The sequence below is a fragment of the Schistocerca americana genome, chromosome 4 (genome assembly GCF_021461395.2).
Source record: "Schistocerca americana isolate TAMUIC-IGC-003095 chromosome 4, iqSchAmer2.1, whole genome shotgun sequence".
NCBI classification, from domain to species: Eukaryota; Metazoa; Arthropoda; class Insecta; order Orthoptera; family Acrididae; genus Schistocerca; species Schistocerca americana.
The window spans coordinates 564,299,544-564,325,422 of record NC_060122.1 but is presented as its reverse complement, the minus strand read 5'-3'; the positions used below and the strand labels follow the sequence as shown (position 1 = coordinate 564,325,422).

Here is a 25,879-nt window from a genome sequence, read left to right as displayed (position 1 = left end):
ATTTTAATAAGACCTTTTAAAGTCATAAATCATCTCTATTTATGCAAAAACATGTCCCTTCCATTACATCTGAAAACTACAATGAGAAATTGTCCCAGGGTGTCGGTGGGATAAATAATGCTTATATGGCATAATTTGTTAAGTCAACTACTTAGAATATACCATGATAGATTATAGCTAAATCATCTCCCTGAAGAGCTTGAATTGAATAGCACATGTCTGACTTCTATACACATTTTACAAACAAGAGTTACCTAGTAATCAGCATTTAGAGGGTTCTACATGATTGCTGATTGTTAATTCTAATGGTTATTACATCAGTCACAATCATATCATTGTTGTTACATACTGCCTTTTACAGGAGTAATACACTGCACTAGCTACTATTAACAAGATCACATAATGTGGCATTTAGACATTTAAAGTAAACACACTACACCTCCTAAACATGGGCATACAGGAACAATCAACAGCAACTGAATTGTAATACTAGAAAAGATTTTATTCTTAAATGAATCAACAATATAAAAGTATTTGTCAGTTTATATATTCTGGAGCTATTAAATAGTCCTTATTCGTTTTGTCACCGTGCTAGGGTAAGCATCCTGATCAAATGTTAGTTGGAAAAGAATCTTCAGGGATATGAACTCAGACAATTTACATTACCGATACAGCTATAGAAATATTTTCCATTTATGGAAGTAGGTTCCTTTCAAATTTATGTATCTCAGTTATTAGAGATTGTACATATTTAAATATATATATTTTTACTATTTGATATTTTATAACTCTGTGTTGATTATATGTAATACAAATGTGCTGCAAATTGTGTCATTTGAGATGAGATACTAAAATAAAATTTACTAAATGTAGGTCAAATATAGACACTGTGTATCTCAATTATTTTATGGTATATACGGTTAGTTGCCCCCCCCCCCCCCCCCCCCCAATGAATAATCACTTATCACCTAATGACCATGACAAACTTACAATCATTTGTGACTTTTTTGTTTTTTCATCAGTTCACTGTATTTAACATACTGTTTCTCAGAAGATTTTCAACCAGTTTTCTCTTTCTGGTATTAGACATGGGAGGTTACAACAACATTTTCTACATTCTTCAAGAGCAAATCATTTGATAATATCCTGCTCAAAATTGCTTCAGGACTGACAGCTGTGAAGTAAGGAGAGAGATGAGGCTCACAAGGAAGACATGGTACACCTTCAGCCATCCCAAGAGACCTGTAGCCAGAACAACCACCAGCTGTTGCTAGACCTTAACTGCCCCATCATGACGTTTTCCACTTGCACTTTGCTGCAGATTTAGGCAGATTGATATTCAGTGGTATTGTAAGTTGGGGTCTGAGATTTCATTTGTTTCAAATTCTTAAACTTGAAGAGTTATTATTTTATCAGTTATTACTGTTATTAGTTGTGTATTGAGTGATGCTGAATAATATCAAAAGGAAATTCATCATATGTTATTTCATGAAAATGTTTTATGTCACTCTCTTGGCCAGAGGATTGGCATACCATGTCAGTTGAGAGGAATGGTTTATGTGTTACATGCCTACACTATCAACAACTGTTGTTGCTAATGTTCCCAAAAAATCTAGTTTGCTGACAATATGTCTACCATTTCAGTTCAGAGAGAGGAGATGACTGTCCCCAGCACCAAAATGTCAAAATTAGTATCAAATTTTAAATAATGGAGCTTATTGATCTAATATCTCTCCAAAAACCATAGTTTCCCATACATGACATTCACATTCTGAGAATACCATACAGGCAAAAAGTCATTAGGATGTCAATGTGTCACTGCCTTTTAGACCCAACAGAACTGACACGGAACCAAATCAAATAGCAAAATTACATTTCCATAAACTTTGAACATTAATAAAAAAACCATTATCAAAAACTAAATCTGAATAAAGTTCTTCTGAGTAACAGTTGTAATCACACAATGAAAACCTATTAATTGTTTGCCTTATATTTTTTGCAATAATGAGGTGGAGTATTTTGTTATCATTATTGTTCTTGTTTTTCAAACCATTAAGTTCCTTTGGCTTGACTGACAGGCATAACTGGTTTATTATGTTTCAGATAAGTAGAAGGTTGATCAGAAAACAAAATAGCAGGTTCATTATAAACCAAGCAATCTGTTTCTTGCAATGAAACCAGAAAGGTAACCATTAAGTGAGTGCAGCATCATGCATCATATGTCTCAAATTATTTCATGTTAGAGATCTCTGAAAGAGTACCAATTTCAAGCAAATGAAAATATAATGTATTTCATATGATTTCTTGTGAATGGTGTTTTCATCTAAAGTCAATAACAAAAGGTTTTTTGCATATAAAGAATTCAGTAACATCATCAGGAAATAAATTTTCATAAACTTTCTGTATATCATCTTAAAAATTTGTTGCCACAAGAAAACTAAAATAGAAAGATAATACTGCTCTTGCAGAATACACTGATGCCAGTACAGTCTTTGTAAAGTGAATTGCTTATGAGTCTGAGCAAGTTTAATGAAATGCAAGCATACGTATGTCCCATGCAAGATGTAGCAACTCATTTCCACATCTCCATGTATTCATGCCAGACTGTTGATCCTTAAGTAATTTTGATCAGACTTTAGCTGCATTTACTCATATTTGTGGTTTAAATAACACAAAATGCTGATTTCTTTATAAAGAAATATTAAGCTGTGGATTTTGTTTCTGTGTATCTGTGACACACACTGAAAAAATTTTAAACTGAGATTTGTACTGTCACAGTGAACAGAAAGATATACCAATAATTCCTTAAAATAATACAATGAACAGTGTATCTAAATATACAATTATTAAGTTTTGCTATTATAAAAACTTGTGGTACAGAAATGTCTTAGTTGCCCATAGATGTCCTTAAATACTTTCTATTCATTTGCAGTTTCACCTACTGCTTCCTTCTGCAGAGATCCTTGAAGCAGCAATTCCTTCTTTCTTCTTCTAAAGAATCCAGCCTGTAGAAAATATTCATTATATATTACAAACAAAATCATGTATAAGAAGAAAAAAAACAATGAAATAACAGTCTGAGTTGATCACAGCTGAAACAAATTCCACTATTACTTGGTATCTTTTCCAGTATAAATTATTATGTATCCTTGCACAGACAGAAAAAGAGACAGATAGTACACCTGCATGCAGTAAATTTTAAGGTAATATATGACAATGGACACATTGAACTGAAGTGGTAGGCATGGGAAAGGGATGGAGGTTGGTATGGGATCAGGAGTAGCATAGATTGATGCCAAGAGGACCACAGGATCACAGAGCATGTTGTAATACCATTTCCCATCCACCTGATCTGTAAGATCAAAAGTACAAGTTGTACACACTATTCTACGCAATTCTTGTGTATGCACTTGCCAACTACTCACTGATGAAACTACACTCCTGCTCATAATTTAAGGATAATTGCAGAATGTGGTGCCACACAACGTGGCACTACACACAACTGGTGCTAATAATGTAGGCACATAGGGAACACACACGACACAGATCTGTAAGTTCATGGTATTGGTAATAAGTTAAGAAAACCATCCCAAAACACATGTGCTACAAAACACCACTGTTTTCTGTGCATGTACCCCAACATCAATATGGGATATGATCACCATACACACAACGGATTGGCATACACTGGATCAGGTGGTCAAGCAGCTGCTGGGGTATAGCCTCCCATTCTTGCACCAGTGCCTGTCGGAGCTCCTGAAGTGTCCTAGGGGTTTGAAGACGTGCAGCGATACATCGACCGAGAGCATCCCAGTTGTGCTTGATGGGGTTTAGGTCTGTAGAACAGGCAGACCACTCCATTCACCTCATATCTTCTGTTTCACGGTACTCCTACATGATGGCAGGTTGGTGGGGCCGTGCATTATCATCCATAAGGAGGAAGGTGGGAACCACTGCACCCCTGAAAAGGTGGACATACTGGTGCAAAATGACGTCCCGATACACCTGACCTGTTACAGTTCCTCTGTCAAAGACATGCAGTGGTGTACGTGTACCAATCATAATCCTACCCAACACCATCAAATCACAACCTCCAAATAGGATACTTTCAAGTACATTAAGGGGTTGGTATCTGGTTCCTGGTTCATGCCAGATGAAAACCCGGCAAGAATCACTGTTCAGACTGTATCTGGACTCGTCCCTGAACATAACCTGGGACCACTGTTCCAATGACCATGTGCTGTGTTCTTGACACCAGGCCTTACGGGCTCTCCTGTGACCAGGGGTCAGTGTAATGCACCTTGCAGGTCTCTGGGCAAACAAACCATGTCTGTTCAGTCATCTGTACACATCCCAGTTGTGCTTGATGGGGCTTAGGTCTGTAGAACAGGCAGACCACTCCATTCGCCTCATATCTTCTGTTTCACGGTACTCCTACATGATGGCAGGTTGGTGGGGCCATGCATTATCATCCATAAGGAGGAAGGTGGGAACCACTGCACCCATGAAAAAGGAGACAACTGTTCCAGTGGCTGCAGTAAGGTCCCAAGCAAGGCTACCTACAGTACTCCGTGGCAGTCTGCGGGCACTGATGGTGAGATATCAGTCTTCTTGTGGTGTCGTACACCATGGACATCCCATACTGTAGTGCCTGGACATGTTTCCTGTCTGCTGGAATCATTGCCATAATCTTGAGATCACACATTGTGGCACACGGAGAGCCCGTGCTATGACCTGCTGTGTTTGACCAGCCTCCAGTCGCCCTAGTATTCTACCCCTCATAATGTCATCAATATGTGTTCTTCGAACCATTTTCAACATACAATCACTGTTAGCATGGCTGAAAACATCTGCACACTTACTCACTGCACCGTACTCTGACATGCACCAACACACCTCTGCACATGTGGAATGCTGCCAGCGCCATCATGCGACGACCGCAAGTCAAATGCACCGCATGGTCATACCCCAAGGTGATTTAAACCCGCAAACCACCCACCAGAGCATTGTTTCACCATGTATCAGCATTAACCTTAATTTATGAGCATGAGTGTATAATATTTCTATTCCAACCAGGACTTTCTAACTTATCTTTGATGCTTTTCGGGAGACTAAAACTTTGGCCTAACTAGGAAATGATTTCACAATTCTGCTGTAGCATAATTTATTAAAAGTGTAGTACAAAAGCTAAAAAATAATGAATGAAATACCTTCTTTTCAGTCACAAAAATGTAGCAATATCATAGCTGTGACATCTGCTGCAAATAAGTGAAATATCCTTGCATATAGCTCTTTAAGCTTTTAACCCAACATTATTTATGATATGAAAACATGACTCGGCCAGATAGCCAAGTGCTTTGCAACTGTGCTTCTAGGATTCAAGGAGGAGCACTGGCCTTCTATCAAATAAGCCCAGTGGATTAGAAATGCCGAATGGTGTGCCAGCAAGCCTGGATGTGGTTTTTAGGTAGTTGTCCATATCCAATTAAATAAATACTGGGCTGGTGCCCATGTCCTGCCTCAGATATATGCTACACAAACACTTCAAAAATGTTCTAATACTTGAATGTGTTATTCACACCAAACACAGACAGACAGGGTACAGTGAAAGGGCTGGTGGCATTAGGAAGGACATCCGACCACCCATTGTCACAAACATTGCTTCAACCCATACAACAATGCCAACCCATAAACATGGGACAAAGCAAGGAGGAAGAAGAAGATAGTTTCATGATAATAATGTTATCTTCTTTCTGACTTAAATTCAATGAGCTTCTCCACTACTCATTTGAAAGGGTTGTAGCTACATATTTTGTGCCTAGAGGTATGTCTTGGAATCTGTCACACTTACTTTTATATGTACACAAGAGGATATACTCTAGAATATGTTGCATTATTGTCTTATAGACATTTTGATATACAGATACATAGCACTTTCACATAGTGCCCTCCCTCAACAACTCAAAATTTTGTGTTCACAGTCTTAATTGCATATCCATGCCTCAAAGAATAACTTTGAGGTTAAATGGGTATCAATTTGACACTTTACAGCAAGACAGTTTATGAGTATGAGTAGTAGCCTGATGAAATGCCATACAACACAGATCAATCACTTCATGATTTCACTGCTATCATGGAATATAACAAAATGAAAATCTAACTTATAGTGATCATCTGTGGTCAACAAAATGGTTAATGCCACTCATAAATTATGGGTTTCAGAGGCATAAAGAAAAATTGCAATAGAACTGCATGCAGTCAACTGTGAGGGCAGTGTTAACCAGGCACAGCATAAACAGATACACATGATCAGTTTGGTGTCCACATATTCATTACAAATCACAGTACAGACAGTGAAACACTGTGGTTTGTAAAGAAGGTAGACAAAATGACACCTGGATTGAACCTGGGTCCATAGGGTTAGATTCTCTTTACCAACTAATGCCCAATTTGATTGAAACCTGCTGATCAGAACAGGAGAGTGGTCAGATACTCATACAGATCTCAGGAATGCAGTCCAGTAGTCTTCACAGGGAGGTGAGTCAGTCATGTTTTAGACCAGTAACATTGGATCTTGGATGCCTCCTATTGCAATAGAGAGTATGTGGATTTGAGGCTTGAGCCAGTTGTCCATCCCTACCACCAATGTTTTGGTGACAGATTCATCTTTCTAGATAATAAACAAACAATCTACATCCACCTGCTGAACATTTTATTACATGGATCAGAAAAAAATGAGTAGACTGGTCTGCAGACATAAACCAGATTGAGCTTGCTTGGAATCAGATGAAACTTTTAGTACATTGTCACAGGAACTCTCCTCTCACACTGAGTGCCCTGGGGGAGGGCTGCCATTGAAGAGTGGACAGGCTTAAGCATCAAAGATATCAAAAATAACCCAAGCACATTACAACACAATGAGTGGGGCAACATAGTACTGGAGGCTACCTAGCAGCCAATTTTGATGTCATAGATTTGCATTTTTGAAGCAATTGCTTTTATTTTAGTAATTGTTCTGAGTAAAGTTCTGCTTGAATATAGGCCTACACATATTTTACATTTTTGAAGCAACTGATTTTATTTTAGTTATTTTTTTGTTTATATATCATAGTAAAGTTCTCCTTGAATATAGGCTCATACATAGTCATGGAAATGCAGTTGGTGCATAGCTCTTTTCAAACAGTTTATATTATTTCTTGTACAAATTGCTAACTCATCATATTTGCTTTTATTTCAGTAGTAGGATAAATGGTATTTGCTAGTGTAACTTATTGAGTTGTTTCTGTGTCAACTCAGTGTTCTGAGGAACACGTCACTTTGATATTCTTCATATCAGCTTTTAGTAGAATGTTAATTTCATAAAACTTATTACACAAGGATTGTGTAGTATACTGATAAATTCTTAGATTAGTTTCATTTTCCACTTAGTAGTTATTTTTAATATTTGCAACATCATATGTCTTTAGTTTGGATTTGGTCACCATCAGCATTGCTTTTCTTTTCTTCTTCCTTGTTCCTGCTCCTATGCCTGCCTATGGTTGTTTGTGTTCCCTTGCTTTGTTCTGATAGAGCTGTCTTAAGGGTGAATATTTTGACAAAGTGCTGTTAAAACTCTCTTACTGCCTCTCTCATGAGCTTCTCCTTTGTTTTCTTCCTTCTACTTAAAAATAATTTCTGTCAAGCACAGAAAAGACTTCTCTTGTTTTACTGAACATATCTTCTCTGCCTTTATTGGTGGTGATGATCAAGCTATTGCAGTTACTATTGCTGCTGTCAATGTTTCAACTGTTACTGGTATCAGTGATGCTGTTGCAATTGATTGGGTTGTCTGTTGTGTCCTCACTGGTGCTCTTGGTTTAGTATATAATGTTGGAAATTCTACATCTTCTTCCACAGATGATTCTGCAGAAATTCTTGTTTTATCACAAATGTCTGCTGTTATTGAACCAGCTCTTTCAACTCTTGGTGCTACCGTATTGCATTTCTTCTATTGCCGGTACTCTCTGCTTACTGCCTAATGCTTTTGGCTCAGAACAGGACAAAAACACCATGTGTTCTTTCCCTTGTATTACTCTTAGACCTGGTCCATCATCTGCTTTCGCTGGCACTCGTATGATTTAATTTGTTGCTCATGTTTCTTGTCTGCTTCCTGTTGTCAATTATGGTATTGATAGTTTTCCCATACAGAAAGTTTTGGACACTATTTCCTTCTCTGGATAGCTTTTGGAGGTTACACTAGGATTTGTCAGTTGTATGTTGATGCTGTCCTGCATAAATGTGTGTATAAACATATTTTTTTTTTTTTTTTTTTTTTTTTTTTTTTTTTTTTTTTCACTCATTTGTGTTGCAAATTGTACTACAAACACAAGAAATTGGTAATAAGTGTCAAAAAGTTGAAGACTGTTTCTGATTATTACATTCATATGTTTTGAGTTTCCTATACATTATTTTTGCACTGTCAGAACCACCCATAGTGAATTTCTATAAATGTCACTTGAATTTGCTGTTAATGATTTTAATTTAGGATTGTTACTTTTTCAAATTTCATTATCTTTTAATTTAAGCTGGCAGGGGGTCAGGCATAACAAAGATAAATGTCTTTATAAAAGAGTTTTTGCTAATAATTTCAGTTATAATGTCTCCATTACTATGACCAGAAACAATAACTCACATGGTAGTCTCTACCCTGTTCATACTTGGCAGTGCTTTACCTTTTGTTTGGGTCACTTGGTACATTATATTTAGTCCAGGGACACCATTCTGAGTAGGGAGAAATCATGTTTAGAGTTGCTCAAGGCTCAATCTTAGATCTACTATTATTCCTCATATTTGTAAACAATTGTCTGTCTAGTGTAACACTCAGTGAGGAAATAATAAATGGTACATTATATTTAGTCCAGGGACACTATTCTGAGTAGGGAGAAATCATGTATAGAGTTGCTCAAGGCTCAATCTTAGATCTACTATTGTTCCTCATATTTGTGAACAATTGTCTGTCTAGTGTAACACTCAGTGAGGAAATAATAAATACAGTGGAAACTTCAAAAGTCTTAGATGTTGGCACTGATAAGAATTTAAACTGGAAAAAAAACATTTTGGAACTCCTAAAACAACTTAGTTCAGCCACATTTAAAGTTATAACCATTGCAAGTCTTGGGGAGAGAAAAATCAGGAAACTGAGGTATTTTGAATATTATGAAATCTTCACGGGTTATCAGCTGAGTGGCATTGTCTTTTAGTTGCAACATTTCAATGGATTGCATATCCATCATCTTCATATTGTAGACACCTGTTTAAAGAGTTGGGCATTCAGATTACTCCTACACAGTATATCTACTCCCTCACAAAGTTTGTTGCACATACTCCACTGCATTGCAAAAGGAACAATGATGTACGTAATCACAATACCAGAAGCAAAAGTGACATTCATTACTCCTCGTTAAGACCATCTTTAACAATTACTCCTCATTAAGACCATCTTTAACACAAAAAGTGGTGCACAATGCTACAATAAAATTTTTTTTATAAACTACCCAAGGATATAAAATGTCTGACATATGTTGTTGTTGTGGTCTTCAGTGGTGAGACTGGTTTGATGCAGCTCTCCATGCTACTCTATCCTGTGCAAGCTTCTTCATCTCCCAGCACCTACTGCAACCTACATCCTTCTGAATCTGTTTAGTGTATTCATCTCTTGGTCTCCCTCTATGATTTTTACCCTCCACGCTGCCCTCCAATACTAAATTGGTGATCCCTTGATGCCTCAGAACATGTCCTACCAACCGATCCCTTCTTCTAGTCAAATTGTGCCACAAACTTCTCTTCTCCCAAATCCTATTCAGTACTTCCTCATTAGTTATATTATCTACCTATCTAATCTTCAGCATTCTTCTGTAGCACCACATTTCAAAAGCTTCTATTTTCTTCTTGTCCAAACTATATTTTCATCCATGTTTCACTTCCATACATGTCTACACTCGATACAAATACTTTCAGAAATGACTTCCTGACATTTAAATCTATACTCGAAGTTAACAAATTTCTCTTCTTCAGAAACGCTTTCCTTGCCATTGCCAGTCTACATTTTATATCCTCTCTACTTCGACAATCATCAGTTATTTTGCTCCCCAAATAGCAAAACTCCTTTACTACTTTAAATATCTCATTTCCTAATCTAATTCCCTCAGCATCACCGGACTTAATTCGACTACATTCAATTATCTTCGTTTTGCTTCTGTTGATGTTCATCTTATATCCTCCTTTCAAGACACTATCCATTCTGTTCTACTGCTATTCTAAGTCCTTTACTGTCTCTTACAGAATTACAACGTCATCGGCGAACCTCAAAGCTTTTATATCTTCCCCATGGATTTTAATACCTAGTCCAAATTTTTCTTTTGTTTCCTTCACTGCTTGCTCAATATACAGATTCAATAACATTGGGGAGAGGCTACAAACCTGTCTCACTCCCTTCCCAACCACTGCTTCCCTTTCATGTCCATCGAGTCTTATAACTGCCATCTGGTTTCTGTACAAGTTGTAAGTAGCCCTTCGCTCCCTATATTTTACCCCTGACACCTTCAGAATTTGAAAGAGAATATTCCAGTCAACATTGTCAAAAGCTTACTCTGAGTCTACAAATGCTAGAAACGTATGTTTGCCTTTCCTTAATCTAGCTTCTCAGATAAGTCGTAGGGTCAGTATTGCCTCACGTGTTCCAATATTTCTACAGAATCCAAACTGATCCTCCCCGAGGTTGGCTTCTACCAGTTTTTCCATTCGTCTGTAAAGAATTCGCGTTAGTATTTTGAACCCATGACTTATTAAACAGATAGTTCGGTAATTTTCAAATCTGTCAACACCTGCTTTCTTTGGGATTGGAATTATTATATTCTTCTTGAAGTCCAAGGGCATCTCACCCGTCTCATACATCTTGCTCACCATATGGTAGAGTTGTGTCAGGATTGGCTCTCCCAAGGCCGTCAGTAGTACTAATGGAATGTTGTCTACTCCTGGGGCCTTGTTTCGACTCTGGTCTTTTGGTGCTCTGTCAAACTCTTCACGCAGTATCGCAGTATCGTATCTCCCATTTCATCTTCATCTACATCCTCTTCCATTTCCATAATAATGTCCTCAAGTACATCACCCTTGTATAGACCCTCTATATACTCCTTCCACCTTTCTGCTTTCCCTTCTTTGCTTAGAACTGGGTTTCCATCTGAGCTCTTGATATTCATACAAGTGGTTCTCTTTTATCCAAAGGTCTCTTTAATTTTCCTGTAGGCAGTATCTATCTTACCCCTAATGAGATAAACCTCTACATCCTTGCATTTGTCCTCTAGCCATCCCTGCTTACCCATTTTGCACTTCCTGCCGATCTCATTTTTGAGACGTTTGTATTCCTTTTTGCTTGCTTCATTTACTGCATTTTTATATTTTCTCCTTTCATAAATTAAATTCAATTTATCTTCTGTTACCCAAGGATTTCTACTGCCCCTCATCTTTTTACCTACTTGATCCTCTGTTGCCTTCAGTACTTCTTCTCTCAAAGCTACCCATTCTTTTTCTACTGTATTTCTTTCCCCCATTCCTGTCAATTGTTCCCTTATGCTCTCCCTGAAACTCTGTACAACCTCTGGTTCTTTCAGTTTATCCAGGTCCCATCTCCTTAATTTGCCACCTTTTTGCAGTTTCTTCAGTTTTAATCTACAGTTCATAACCAATAGATTGTGGTCAGAGTATACATCTGCCCCTGGAAATGTCTTACAATTTAAAACCTAGTTCCTAAATCTCTGTCTTACCATTATATAATCTATCTGAAACCTGTCAGTATCTCCAGGCTTCTTCCATATGTACAACCTTCTTTTGTGATTCTTGAACCAAGTGCTAGCTATGATTAAGTTGTGCTCTGTGCAAAATTCTACCAAGCGGCATCCTCTTTCATTTCTTAGCACCAATCCATATTCACCTACTACGTTTTCTTCTCTCCCTTTTCCTACTACCAAATTCCAGTCACCCATGACCAATAAATTTTCGTCTCCCATCACTATCGCAATAATTTCTTTTATTTCCTCATACATTTCTTCAATTTCTTCATCATATGCGGAGCTAGTTGGTATATAAACTTGTACGACTGTAGTAGGCGTGGGCTTCATGTCTATCTTGGCCACAATAAGGCGTTCACTATGCTGTTTGTAGTAGCTTACCCACACTCCTTTTTTTTTGTTCATTATTAAACTGAGTCCTGCATTACCCCCATTTGATTTTGTATTTATAACCCTGTATTCGCCTGACCAAAAGTCTTGTTCCTCCTGCCACCGAACTTCACTAATTCCTACGATATCTAACTTTAACCTATCCATTTCGTTTTTTAAATTTTCTAACCTACCTGCTCGATTAAGGGAAATGACATTCCACGCTCCGACCAGTAGAACGTCAGTTTTCTTTTTCCTGATTACAACGTCCTTCTGAGTAGTCCCCACCCGGAGATCTGAATGGGGGACTATTTTACTTCTGGAATAATTTACCCAAGAGGATGCCATCATCATTTAACCATACAGTAAAGCTGCATGCCCTCCAGAAAAATTACGGCTGTAGTTTCCCCTTGCTTTCAGCCGTTCGCAGTACCAGCACAGCAAGGCTGTTTTGGTTGGTGTCACAAGGCCATATCAGTCAATCACTCAGACTGTTGCCCCTGCAACTACTGAAAAGGCTGCTGCCCCTCTTCTGGAACCACACGTTTGTCTGGGCTCTCAATAGATACCCCTCCGTTGTGGTTGCACCTAAGGTACGGATATATGTATTGCTGAGGTACGCAAGCCTCCCCACCCACGGCAAGGTCCATGGTTCTGGGGGGGGGGTCTGACATATAGCAAATTTTACTTTGTCTGACATATAGCAAAGTAAAATTTGAAAACAAACTAAAAAATTTCTCCTTGACATCTCTTTCTATTGTAATATGTAAAATGTGGTGGGCAGGTATTATTAACTCACATCTGTAGATTACTTTTTTTTTTTAAAGTAGCTGTTTTATAGTTGTTATGTGTATGTAAAATGACTTGTTCCATTTCATTATGATTTACTGTGCAAATGTCTATGGAACATGAAACTAACTAACTAGATTATAGAAGTGTAATGCAGTTGACAGGATATACAGAATTTTTATTTTATTCTTTAATCACATGTTTCATTTTCAATGTATTATTACTAGCTGAGAATTCCAGCTTTGGTCAGGTCAGAATATATGGCATGCAAGGAGGCATGAGTACCATTGTAGATATGAGATGCATACACACATATACCTGATCAAAGAAATTATGAATGCAATTATCTTGTTTGTAAGGTAGTTTGGTTGCGGCAAGTGGCAGTAGGTGTACGTGGTGGGCAAGACATGCTGCTGTCCCAGGCATCTCCAGACATGTGTTCAGCTTGAAGTCTTGCTGACTGGAGCGTAAAACAATTACACTAATGAAGAATAAGTGAAATGTTTTTCCTAAGTCAGTGTAGTGTACTGTTCAATCATTCATTTGTAAGTTATGAGTATTTTTATCTTTGAATCTATCTGATTTTTTCTTTGTGTCTCAGTTAGTCATTGGTAAATTGAGATTGACAAAAATGTGCTGAGTGATTAAAAACTGATCTGCTTGATATAGCACATTGTTATTAAAGTCTGATTGGCAAAACCACACAAGCATCATATTATGTTGGACGAATGAAACAACAAACATATTTTTACATGTATGATTAAGTCTGTAAGTCACAGAGTACATAGCTTTTCCTAAGAGTGTTTATTGCTTCATATTTCATGGATTTTTGCTCACCACACTCATCCACTGCCACACAATATGACCAGCCTCCCACACAAACAGCGTGTGACCTAGGGCTATCTACCAGCAAAACCATGAGTTGGTCGAAGTGGGTGATGATGGAGAAAAGAGTGTCAGTACCTACACACAAGCTTTTTATATATAGATATAGATTAGCATCCCTTTCTTTATCTTTGTACTTAGCAAGATAGTGCAGTACTTACCATGTCCGACAACTCAGATTTAAGTTTTCTGTGGTTTCCCTAAAGTACTCAAGCAAATGTAATGCTTGTTCTGCATCTGTTATAAACTCGCTGTCATCAGGATAATAAGACCTAATCTTTATTGGTTTTATCTTTGTACATGGAATGGAATTTGCATTTACCTCACAGTGGCAGTCTATAGCAAAAATTAGGACTAGTGTTGATAGTGTTATCAATGTACAATACAGTTTTGGTCCTTAAAAGCATGCATTGCACATATTAATAATTATTCCAATTTACTGATTTTTTATTACCACCATGTAAGCTCTTTTACAATGATCCCAGGATGTCATTCTTTATGTTGTCACTAACATGTTTCAGGTATAAGATCTCGTATATTAAAAGTGTGATGACCTTACTTATGCACTCACTCCTTTAGAGTTTTTAGCCAAAATGAGCATCACAGTTCACACATACCAATATTTCCTGCTAACAATTAGCATTCTCACACTTTCAATTCTATTTAAAACAGGTAATGTCCTTTATTGCAGATTTTCCACAATAATAAAAGTTTCCTATTACTACATCTTGCAAAAAATCACAACATGTAGTTGATATACGTGTAAACCACATGTTTATTTTTCTGCTTTTGCCATAGCAGGATCATTTCAGGCACATTTTGTATCATGTTACTTTAGATATTCAGATTGTCAATTCTTTTCAAATACAGACACTTTTCATAGAGACATGTTAAGAGAGTACTTGTGATCTATTCTTGGCACCATATTAATAGTTCCCTTGTTAATTTGAACTTCAAAACCAATATTTAATTTAAAAACAAAAATTACAGCACCCGGAAAATGAGCGTTAGGTGACATACGCAACAACATGTAACAGGTGTTCAATGTTGCATGAAGCACAGAGTTTCACAAAAAATTAAAATCTGAGTCATTTATGAAGTATAATATAATATCTTAGTCAGTGTATACTTTTTCTGCATCATCTCTTAAAATCTGTAAAAAGAGTTGTCCAGAAATTAGGTTTCTCATAGCAATAGTTGGGCTATTTTGTGACATAATCACCACCAGAATTGAGGCACTTGTCAAACTGTGAGATTAAATTTTGTATTACTGTGTTATAGAAGTTTGCTGCCTGGCAATGGAACCAGTGCTTAAGAGTTGTATTCAGATCTTGGTTATTGTGAAAATAGTAACTGGAGGCAGACATTTCTTGGAGTGCAAGAATAGATGGAAATCACTGGGAACATGGTCACAACAGTACAGTGGATGATCGCACAGCTCCCAGCGAAACTCTTACCAAACAGCTGTTGTGCATTGAGCTGTATTTGGGCAAGCATTGTCATGGATCAGCACATGTTCACTGAACATACAACAGCTCTTGTTTTGAATAGCCCATCTTAGTTTCTGCAGTGTTTCACTGTAATGATCTGCTTTTACTGCTTCACCTCTTTGCAGGAAGTAAATCAGCAGAATGCCATTCCTGTCCCAGAATACAGTGCACATCACTTTCTGCCCCGACACAGTCCATCTGAACATTGTCTTCACCGGAGATCAACTATGAAGCTAATGCATTGACTGCTGATTGGTTTCTGGAGTAAAGTGAGCAACCAATATATCTTCACCCATGACAATCCGGGCAAGTAACTCATAGCTTACACCAGGGCACTGCTGCTGAAATGTCAATGCTTCTCAAAAGCAATCAATTTTGTCTTTGGGTGTCAGGGATTTAAGTATCTGCATGGTACACACTCTACTGTACAGCAGGTGCTTCATGGCAATTTCATGCAACAAGGATCACAATATCTGCAGGAAATGGCTGCTGAGCTCCATAGTCATTATGTGACAGTTCTCAATGCTGCTCTGCTGCACCAGTTCCATAGGTACTCTTTGAAGAGGGATGGTCAACTACCATTCTTTTCAATGTGGACACTCTGACCATCTTTGGAAAATTACCTACCCCAGTCATGGACCATCTGTTTTTCCATGATCTTCACCCTTACACCAGACACTGATAATGATTAATTTCAATTGGTACTACATTTTGTGCATTAATAAAACTTACTACAGTTCAAACTAGACAGCTGGTGGAAGAAAGACTACCAGCTACCATTTTCAGCGACTGCCTAGACTAGTTTGGCAATCATGTGATCGGTACATCACAGCTTTGTTGTGCATGTGCTACATTTCTAGCTAAATACATACAATGAAACAAGGGAAACTTAATTTCTGGATGACCCTCATACTATCATATTGAAATTGTACTTTATCAAAATATTATTGCAATATTCTTAACTGTTTTCCGTAATTCTAGGTAGTCCATAGAATTTACCAAAAGCCATATTACCTTTTTCATGCCAAATACTAACAAACACAGCAGTAGAATGCCGCCAATGATTGCAAGTATAATTATCCAGACTGCCACTGATTCATAGGGCTTATCTGCCACTATTACTGTGGATACTGATTTTCTGCCTGACCTGAAAATTTATGAATAACAGTGGACATTTTAACATTATACTCCAAACTATCTGTGTATGTAATATCTAAGTACACCAAAGTCCATGGAAATAAATTAAAAGCTATACAAACCAAGATCTTACTACATTAAATGTATTAACAATTGTGAATAATGACAACCATCAGCTGTAGAATGGAATGACCACAATGAAAATTTATGCCAGATTGGGACACAAACGCAGATTTCCCACTTATTGTGAATGGTGCTTTACCATTTGGCTATCCGTGCATGACTCATGGACAAACCCAAACTTCCATACATCATCAATCATGTGTCTATGACCTGTAGTCACCGCAGTACCTGTTCCTTTGGACGTGCATGCAAGTCCAAAGGAACTTTGCATCATAATCAGAATAACGCAGGCATTGCAGTATTGCAAGATCTCACTGTCTCAGAAGCACAATATTTTGGCAAACATACATGTTTTCATCATCAGATGCACTGATGTGATTTACTGACAAAATATTATGGTTGTAGGATACAGAGATCTGGCTATACACTGTACAGTAATTTCTTGTTATCTACATCTTAAGAAACTGAAGAGTCACATCTGTTAAACACATAATACTACAGAAAGCTGGAAAAATATTTGATATATTATCTATCTTTGAGGTTATAAATATATCAACATCAAAGACAAACAACATTTTATTTATATACACCAGTAACCTAATATACCACTGGCCAGTAAGACTAAAACACAATGTAGGTAACATGCAACAAATGTCCAAGTGGCTACATGTTTAGATATGCAAATGATCAGCATTTCAGTGCAACTGCACAGAGAATATGGAAGGAACACAATCTACATTCAGGATATAAGGAAAGAATATACAGAGGGTTTCTCATCAAAAACCACATTTCCAAAACAGAATGATCACAAAGGCTGAGTTGTACGTAAAGCAGGTGGCTGACCGCAATTTACTGGTAGAATACTAGGGATATGTAATAAATCTACATAGGAGGGAGCTTACAAAACACTCAGGTGACCCATCCTAGAAATCACTCAGTTTTGTTGGATTCACACCAAATATTACTAAAAGGGAATTTTGAATAGATACAAAGAAGCTCAGCATGAATGGTCACAGGTTGGTTTGACCCTCAGAGAGTGTCACAAAGATGCTGAAAGAACTGAATTGTCAGGTGCTTCAAGATAGCTGAAAGCTATTGCATAAATCCCTACTTACAAAGTTTCTAGAACCAACTTCAAGTGATGAATCATGGAACATATTGCAACCACATGTGTATCACTCCCACAGTGATTTTAAAGACAGTATTAGATTAATTACAGCACAAATTAGCATGTTTAAGCAATCATTCATCCCACACTCCATACATGAATGGGACGGGTGAAAGCCCTAGTGACTGGTACAATGAGAAGTACCTTCTGACATGCACTTCACTGTGGTTTGCAGATTATAGATGTAGATTGGAAAAACACATCTGAATGTTATTTGTTTGTGGGAAGATTGGATAATGCTTCACATAAGGAAAAGAAATATCTATCAATACATATCAGAATTCAAGTTTTGCAGGATTGAGGCCAACAAGACTGCAGTTTATCAATCCAAAATATTGCTGCTCATTTTAGTCAGGATCCTGCAACTGTTATGTGAATGTATGATCATACACAACACCATGCAGGATCTCAAAAGCCCCACATGAATAGCACCTGAAAGGACAAACTCAGTGTTCTTTCAGCTGTGGAGGAATTACAGCCACATCATGCACAGAGAAACAGGAAATGGAGTTGTTTGCAGCAAGACAAGTATCCATGTGAAAAGTGAGATGACATCTTGAGTGCCATGAATTGTCAGCACACCAACCAGCATCGTGGCTTCCCCTGATATGAGGAGAGAGAATGGTGCACAGATATGTTATCTTTTCAGATAAGTCCACATCATGATCAACATATGTATGTGGAGGCTCTGAGGTGAATGAAAATTGTATGAACGTATTTGTCATTGTTGTATGTGCCCTGTACCTGGTGTAATGCTATGGGTTGCAACTGGGTCCACAAAATATCGTCCCTAGTTCACACAAACATTAATTTAGGCATCAGCCATTACATTTATGAAGGAATAATGGTGGCAGCTTTATCCTTTCTTTTGATTTCGGTGACATTATCTTCCAACAAGAAAATACAAGATTGCTTGTTGCACATGTTGTCCTGACTTGTCTCATCAAAGAGTATGTTTCACTGTTGCCTTGAAAGCATATTCGCCAGATCTCTCGCTCAATGAGAACACACTCTCCTGAGCTGCTGAAAGGTGGAATACCACCACTCGCCAGCTACTATAACTGATGAACCTTAGCATAAAACTGAAGCACTGTGGAATGACATATGTGTATTAGTCATCTAAGTCCAGTTTAACTTGATGACCAGCTCAGTCACAGCCTTTGTTGCTGCCAGAGACTGCAGCTCTGTGTACTAAATTTCACACTCCGTATGCCCCCAGATAACCTACAATGTAAATAATGTAGTCTTTCTACTATACTCTATACTCACAATAAATAAAATTCTCTTATTTACCATCCTTGCTAATACTGTAATTTTGATGGCCAACAGTGTATTACAATTACTTTCACATGCCTCAATTTATAAACTTCGTGTTCAAGGTTCACTACATTTTTCAGAAGTACTCATACTGTCTTTGTAAACTAGATCTACATAATTATTACAGAACTCATAGAAGTTTTAAGAATTTCCTTGTGTAAGGTTTACTCAGTTTCTTCCTAATAATTAACAATATCAGATTTTATCCAAGTTTTGATGTGTGATTTTGTGCGTATCAAAATATTTGACATAAAATTTCATACCTTTTGATTGCACCAGCTTGGAATCTTAAGCTTTCTACACCACCAAGGGACCACAGACCTCAGTATATGACATATATTTCAATGTGAAAAATTTATCCATCCCTGAGGGGTCTTGACAGATAAACAATCAGTCAGAGAAAAAAATATCCTTGTGATATAATTATAAATAAACAATTTCTGATTTTTCCCCTTTACTTATACTGTGAAAACTTGCTGCTTGCTAAATTTAATGATTCTAGGTTAACAGGAAGTAGTGGTACCCTACATGTTTTGAACAGTAAGTTTGCCAGTATCAAAATGTGTGACAATAATGGCCATATTTTTTGACTTCATTTACTTTAGAAGCTCGCATTTATTAGACCACAAAGGAACCATGTATCTTAGTATGTGACATAAACTTCAATATGATATATCCACCTGTATCCGAGAAGAAGGGGTCTTAACAGTCAAATGGACAGAGAGACAGCGAGATAAAAAAATTACATATTTTTAAATTTTTAATTTATTTCATAAGAGATGGTTACAACTTAATAGCTTTTGGACTTCTTCAGTATTAAGATCTTATCCACACAATTAGTTTCCACACAAAATAACACAATATAATATTATGCTTTGAAAAAAGAAATGCAGGATTTTCTAACATACGTGTCACGTACACACTCCATAGGTTGCCTGAACAAATAAATTATTCTAGATAACTTACCACTCAGATACTTTACATGTTGACCCTGAGATAATTTATCATCTAAATAAACTAATAAACTCCTGAAAAACTTATCGTGACTTGGATGTTCAAACAAATTTCCAGTTGGTCTTCATTTAATTCATTCCATGATATTTTGAATGGGCACCTACCACCCATTTCTATTTGAGCCATCAAATTTGATGGGAAAATTTTTAAATCCACATAATATGAATAACCTGAGGGAAGCTTAACTGTAAAATGTAAAATTTCTCAGACAGAAATGTTACTTTAATAAAATTATCTGGGTTGTTTCGTCATAGTTAGGTGAATTCCACATGAAAACCTAACATTTTCTCCCCATATGCAGAGGACATTTTTGAGGAGGATCACAGCTACTTCAAGTGTCCGATTCACATCATGGCTTGCTACTGACTGTACCTAGCCAGGGTGGAAATCAGACACTTAAAGAAGCTGTGACCACGCTTAAAGTGTCCTCTACAGATGGGGTGAATCATTGAGTTCTACTGTGAAATTCATCTGGTCACAGCACAATAGCCCAGAATATTTTATTAACTAGAAGCTTATTTTAACAGTAAAAATCATCTTCTGTGTTTTGTTTTTCTTCAGCAAGAATCCATTTGCTCTAAGACTATTAGATGCTTCAGAAATTGCGTTTTCAACAAAGTTTTAAGGCTACTGAGAACAGTATTACAGTGAAGACAAATCATGTCATTTGTATACGATACAGTATTGGCTCTAATAAATGAGGTCAGATCATTAATCAACAGTAGGAACAGGAAAGGGCTCAGCACAGATCCCTGTAGAACACCAACCTGAACTTGTTCCATACTGGACATTTCTTTGCCAACATAGACAACTTGTTTATAGTTCTGTAGAAAAGATTTTAATAGTTTAATATATTATGTGTGTTAAAAAAATACTAGAACATTCATAATTTTACACCAGTAGTGCGTTAGAGTGAAACGTGGGTGGCATGCGTGCACAGGCCTGAGTTTAATGTTTAACTGCCAGAAGCTTCATTGTTGTATGACAGTTATTGTTCAGAGCTGTATTGAGTAGAACATCATGTTGCAGAGTTTGCCTATTTAGAGATGGCAGAGTTAGAGGAGTAATATGTCTGCATCAAATTTTGCATGAAACTCAAGAAAACCTTTACAGAGACACACCAAATGATGCAGGAAGCCTACGATAATGCTTTCTTAAGCCATACTCAATGTTATAAATAGTTCACATGGCTTAAAAATGCTGGATGGAAGTTAAAGAGAACGAGATTTCCCTTAAAAGAATCATAACTGGTGATGAGGCATGGGTCCACGGTTATGACGTTGAGGTGAAGCTTCAATCTTCACAGTGAATTGGTAAAAGTTCTCCAAGGCCATGAAAAGCTCGTCCGATCAGGTCAAATGTCAAAACCATTCTGATAGTTTTTTTTGACTTTGTAGGATTAGTTCATCACGAATTCATGCCACAGGGTACTATCAGGATGTGTTGTCATGCCTGTGAGAAAATGTGAGAAGGAAACAGCCTGATATGTGGTGAGACAATTTACAGCTCTTGCATAACGATAATGCATATGCAAATTAATTTGTGTTGGTACATGACTAGTGCACAAAAAACAAAAACACTGTACTGCCTTTTCCTCTGTACCCAGCCAGACCCGGCACCTGCAGACTTTTTTTTATTTCGTAAGTTGAAAACTCTATTGAAAGGATGAATATTTACATCAATAGATAAGATAATTGCTCAAACAGACCTAATGTAAAGAAGTGACATCATACTTATCAGAAGCAGTTTAGTTTATACAAAGTCTTACATAGTCTCCATCCCAAAGCCTTTGAAAGATTTTGCTGTGGGCAGATGCTGGTGAATGCATTGTGCTTTATTGTTGTTGTAAATGGCACATTTCCTTGGGAACTTAAATTTTATTTTGGTTTTTTCCCTCATTTATGTTTTATTGTTGCAATATTATTTTGCAGTAGTTGGATACAGTAAAATTCTTTGTTAGAGAATCAGTTCTTACCAGTCAAAATTACAAAAATTTAAATGAAAACTAATGTAATGAAAAATTCCTGGGTAGCAATTCCCAAGTTTTTCCCAGTTTTCTCCTGGGCAAAGAAATTCCCAGTTTTTCCCAGATTTCCCAGTTGTGCTGCGGCATATATACCCTGTCTTAGGCTTACAATGTGCCAAGTCCTGGGCCAGTGCTTCCAAATGTTCCATGAAGAAGTTGACCACCAGAGGACTACGAGGACTACCCACGACAACATCTTCCAGCTTGCCTTCCACATGAAGTAGCTTATGGTGAGACTTGAGCTTTGTGATGTCTTGCAGGAAAATGGAACTGAGTGGTACTTTTGGAAACAAAGAAGCAACATCAAAGCTGACCAGGATGTCGTTTGGTGCAAGTTTTAGTTTCTTCAGTTTCTCAATGAAATGTCCTGAGTCCTTTATGCATGTTTCAGTCTTCCCCACTTGCAGATGGAGCAGGGAGGCCAAGAGTTTTTGCCAGTTTGTACTTCAGTGAGCCAGGACCACTAACAGTTGGTCTTAGTGAAACATTATTCTTATGGATCTGTGGTAATCCATACAGCCAAGGTAGTAGGGCTTCTGTGCTATGCAGGTTCCTCTGTATGTTCACAGGAAGAGAAGATACCTTGATTAACAGATTCATATTCCATGAGATACGCTGCATCAGATCTGCAAGTAGTTTTCATTGCATCATCAGATCTAATAGGTCTCAGATCTTCTGCTCATGACCTTTGGTCTTCATTATGACAGTCACATTTCCATTATTGGCAGGCAGTACCAATATACTCTTGTCAGTGTTAAGATTCTTAATAGCTTGTACCTCTTCTTTCTTCAGGTTGCAAGTTGGAGGTTTTGCTTGGTGCAGTATCCTGGCTGTTTCAGTGCATATTTCCTCTGCTCTTTCACAAGGAAGGGTCCAAATGGCTGCTTCAGTATTAGCAATGACATCCTCCATAGGTGTAGTTCTCCGGGTGGTAGCAAAATTCCCTCTTTTTTTGAGGGGTTGAGTCTTCCTCTTCATCAGTTGCCATTCATTGAGATTGACTACTGTGCATGACATGTCGGGAATTGACTTGTCAGTCTGCTTTTGGTGTCTTGCAGACTTTTTCTTGTGTCACACAATGCAGCACTCAAGTTAGTTCTACGTGCTCCTGTGAGTGATACTGTCAATCTTGTCCCAGTCATCTTGATGCATTCTGCTAATTGATTGATAGAACCTTCGTGAACAAATTTGTACAATGCTGAGACACTTGACAAGAATGGATGAGGAACTATTGGACATTTTCTGTCAACTAAGCAGCAGACTGCATTGAGAAAACTGGGACAAGTTTGACAGCATCACTCACAGGAGCATGAAGAACTAACTCAATTGCTGCTCTGAATGACATAAGAAACAATTTGCAAGATGCTAAAAACAGACTGACAAGGTGGTTCCTGACATGTCACACACAGTAGTCAAGCTCACAGAATGACACTTGATTGAAGAGGAAAAGTCAGTTCTTCATCCCGAGAACTATACCTATGAGAGGACATCATTGCTAATACCAAAGTGGCCATTTGACTATTTCCTTATGAAAGGGCAGAGGAAACAAGCACTGAAATAGACAGGATATGGTGGCAAGCAAAACCACCAGCTTGCAACCTGAAGAAAGAAGAGGTACAAGCTATGAAGAATCTTAATGCCAATGAGAGCATATTGGTACTGCTTGCCGATAAGGGAAATGTGACCATCGTAATGAAGTTTGAAGAATATGAGCAGAAGATCCAGGGACATATTAGACCCCATGACATACTGAAAACTATATGCAGATCTGATGCAGTGAATCACATGGAAAACGAATCACTTAGTCAAGGCATCTTCTCTGCCAGTGGACATAAAGAGCAAGACAGGAAACACAGAATCCCTACCACCTTGGCTTTATGGATTACCAAAAGTCCATAAGAATAACATTCCACTAAGACCAACTGTTACTGCTATTGGCTCAACGATATTCAAAGTGGCAAAATGCTTGGCCTTTCTGCTCCAGTTGCAAGTGGGGAAGACTAACACATGCATAAAGGACTCTGGCCATTTCATTGAGAAGCTGAAGGAACTAAAACTTGCATCAAATTACATTCTGGTCAGCTTTGAGATTGTTTCTTTGTTTACAAAAGTACCACTGGAGCACACTGGTTCCATTTTCCTGCAAGACACCAAAAATCTCTTTCATGCTTGTCTTACCATGAGCTATTTTACATGGAATGGCAACCTCTATGAAAAGCTGGGAGGTGCCACCATAGGTAGTCCTCTTAGTCCAGTGGTAACCAACCTCTTCACAGAACTCTTCAAAGCTCAGGCACTGGACTTGGCTCCAAGCTTAGGTGTGGTACAGATATGTCGATGGTATCTTTGTTGTGAGGAGCCACGGTGAGGAAAAGCTCGGTGACTTACTAAGACACTTGAATGTCCTCCACCCGAACATAAAATTTACCATGTAAGTAGAAAAGAACAAAACACTACTATTTCTAGGTGTGCTGGTCACAAGGAATGGTGAAAACTTGGGACACAGCATGTATCAAAAATTGACACACACAGGCTGATGCCTGCACAAATATTACATCACCACTTGCACCAGAAAATAGGTATGATTAGTAAGCTCGTAACATGAGAAAGATGAATTTGTGAGCTTCAGTAACTCAGACATGAAATACAACACCTGGAAAGTGTTCTGGGGAGCAATGGGTACTCCATAAGTTATATCAGAGGTACAACATAGCCAACACTTGGCAAAGTGACACCTCAGAAAAAGAAGTGAGGGTTCTGCCTTTCTGTCATACATTCGCAGAGTGACAGACAGAATCGCCCATATATTGCACAAACATGGCGTAAAGGTGGCTTAGAAACCAACAAAGAAGATCAAAGAGTGTCTCAGATTGGCAAAGGATAAAAGGGACCCACTTTCAATGTTGGAAATATACCGCATACCATGCACAAGTGGAAAAGTTTTGTTGGAATGACTGGACAATCAGTCAACACCAGGATCACAGAACATAAGTGACATTGCAGGTTGGGGTGGATGGCGAAATTGGCCATGATATAGCAGAAGCTGTGTGAGACCAAAAAAGTGTAGTAAAATTCGCCAACATAAAAGTTCTGGCTGTAGAGAAGTGCTATCACACCCACTTGTTCAGAGAAGCTATTGAAATACACAAACAGGAGTACAACTTCAACAAGAAAGAAGAAAGCCTCAAGGTAAATGGCTCCTGGCTTCCCATATGGTGAAGTCTTCCACTAATATGGCAACATCAGTGCTCAAATGATGTAAGGGAGTGGTAACTTTAAAGGAAATTGAATTTTCAGCAAACCATTGTTATTGCCAGAAGCTTGTCACTTGCATATTTTGAATCTACATTTTACAATGTACCACACAGAATATTTTCAGTGAAAAGGAAAATAATAGTGTATAGGAACTATACACATTTTTTGATGGCTTACGTAGCAGCCACTTTTCTCTACCAAGGCCAATGTGGCCACAGCCACGCAACAGCATCCCATGTCTGTTGTTCTGATTTTCAAACTTGTTTTCTAGGCATCTTGATTCTCTAGTACCTGAAACAAAACCAAGTGACTGGAGCAGATCGATGTCAATCAGATTTTTGTTTTGGCCAAGCCTAACAGAACAGAGATAGTGTTAAAAACATAAATTAATTTATTGAAAATCATCACAAAGGGACAGAATGACAGATGATAGCTTGGTGGATAAAAGGGTTTGCAAGTCAATCTGATCAGTAGTATTATG

General features: G+C 37.8%; 1 protein-coding gene across 1 annotated transcript in view; it reads right to left on the bottom strand.

Moving 5' to 3' along the window:
- Window positions 1-957: 957 nt before the first annotated feature.
- LOC124614042 (integrin alpha-PS5-like) overlaps window positions 958-25,879 on the bottom strand; it is a 586,089-nt gene continuing 561,167 nt past the window's right edge. The window contains exons 22-23 of the mRNA XM_047142872.1: window positions 16,373-16,505; window positions 958-3,005 (exon numbers count right to left, since the gene is read on the bottom strand). Coding sequence (XP_046998828.1) covers window positions 2,919-3,005; window positions 16,373-16,505 — 220 coding nt within the window. The 3' untranslated portion in view covers window positions 958-2,918. The remainder of the gene's footprint in view (window positions 3,006-16,372; window positions 16,506-25,879) is intronic.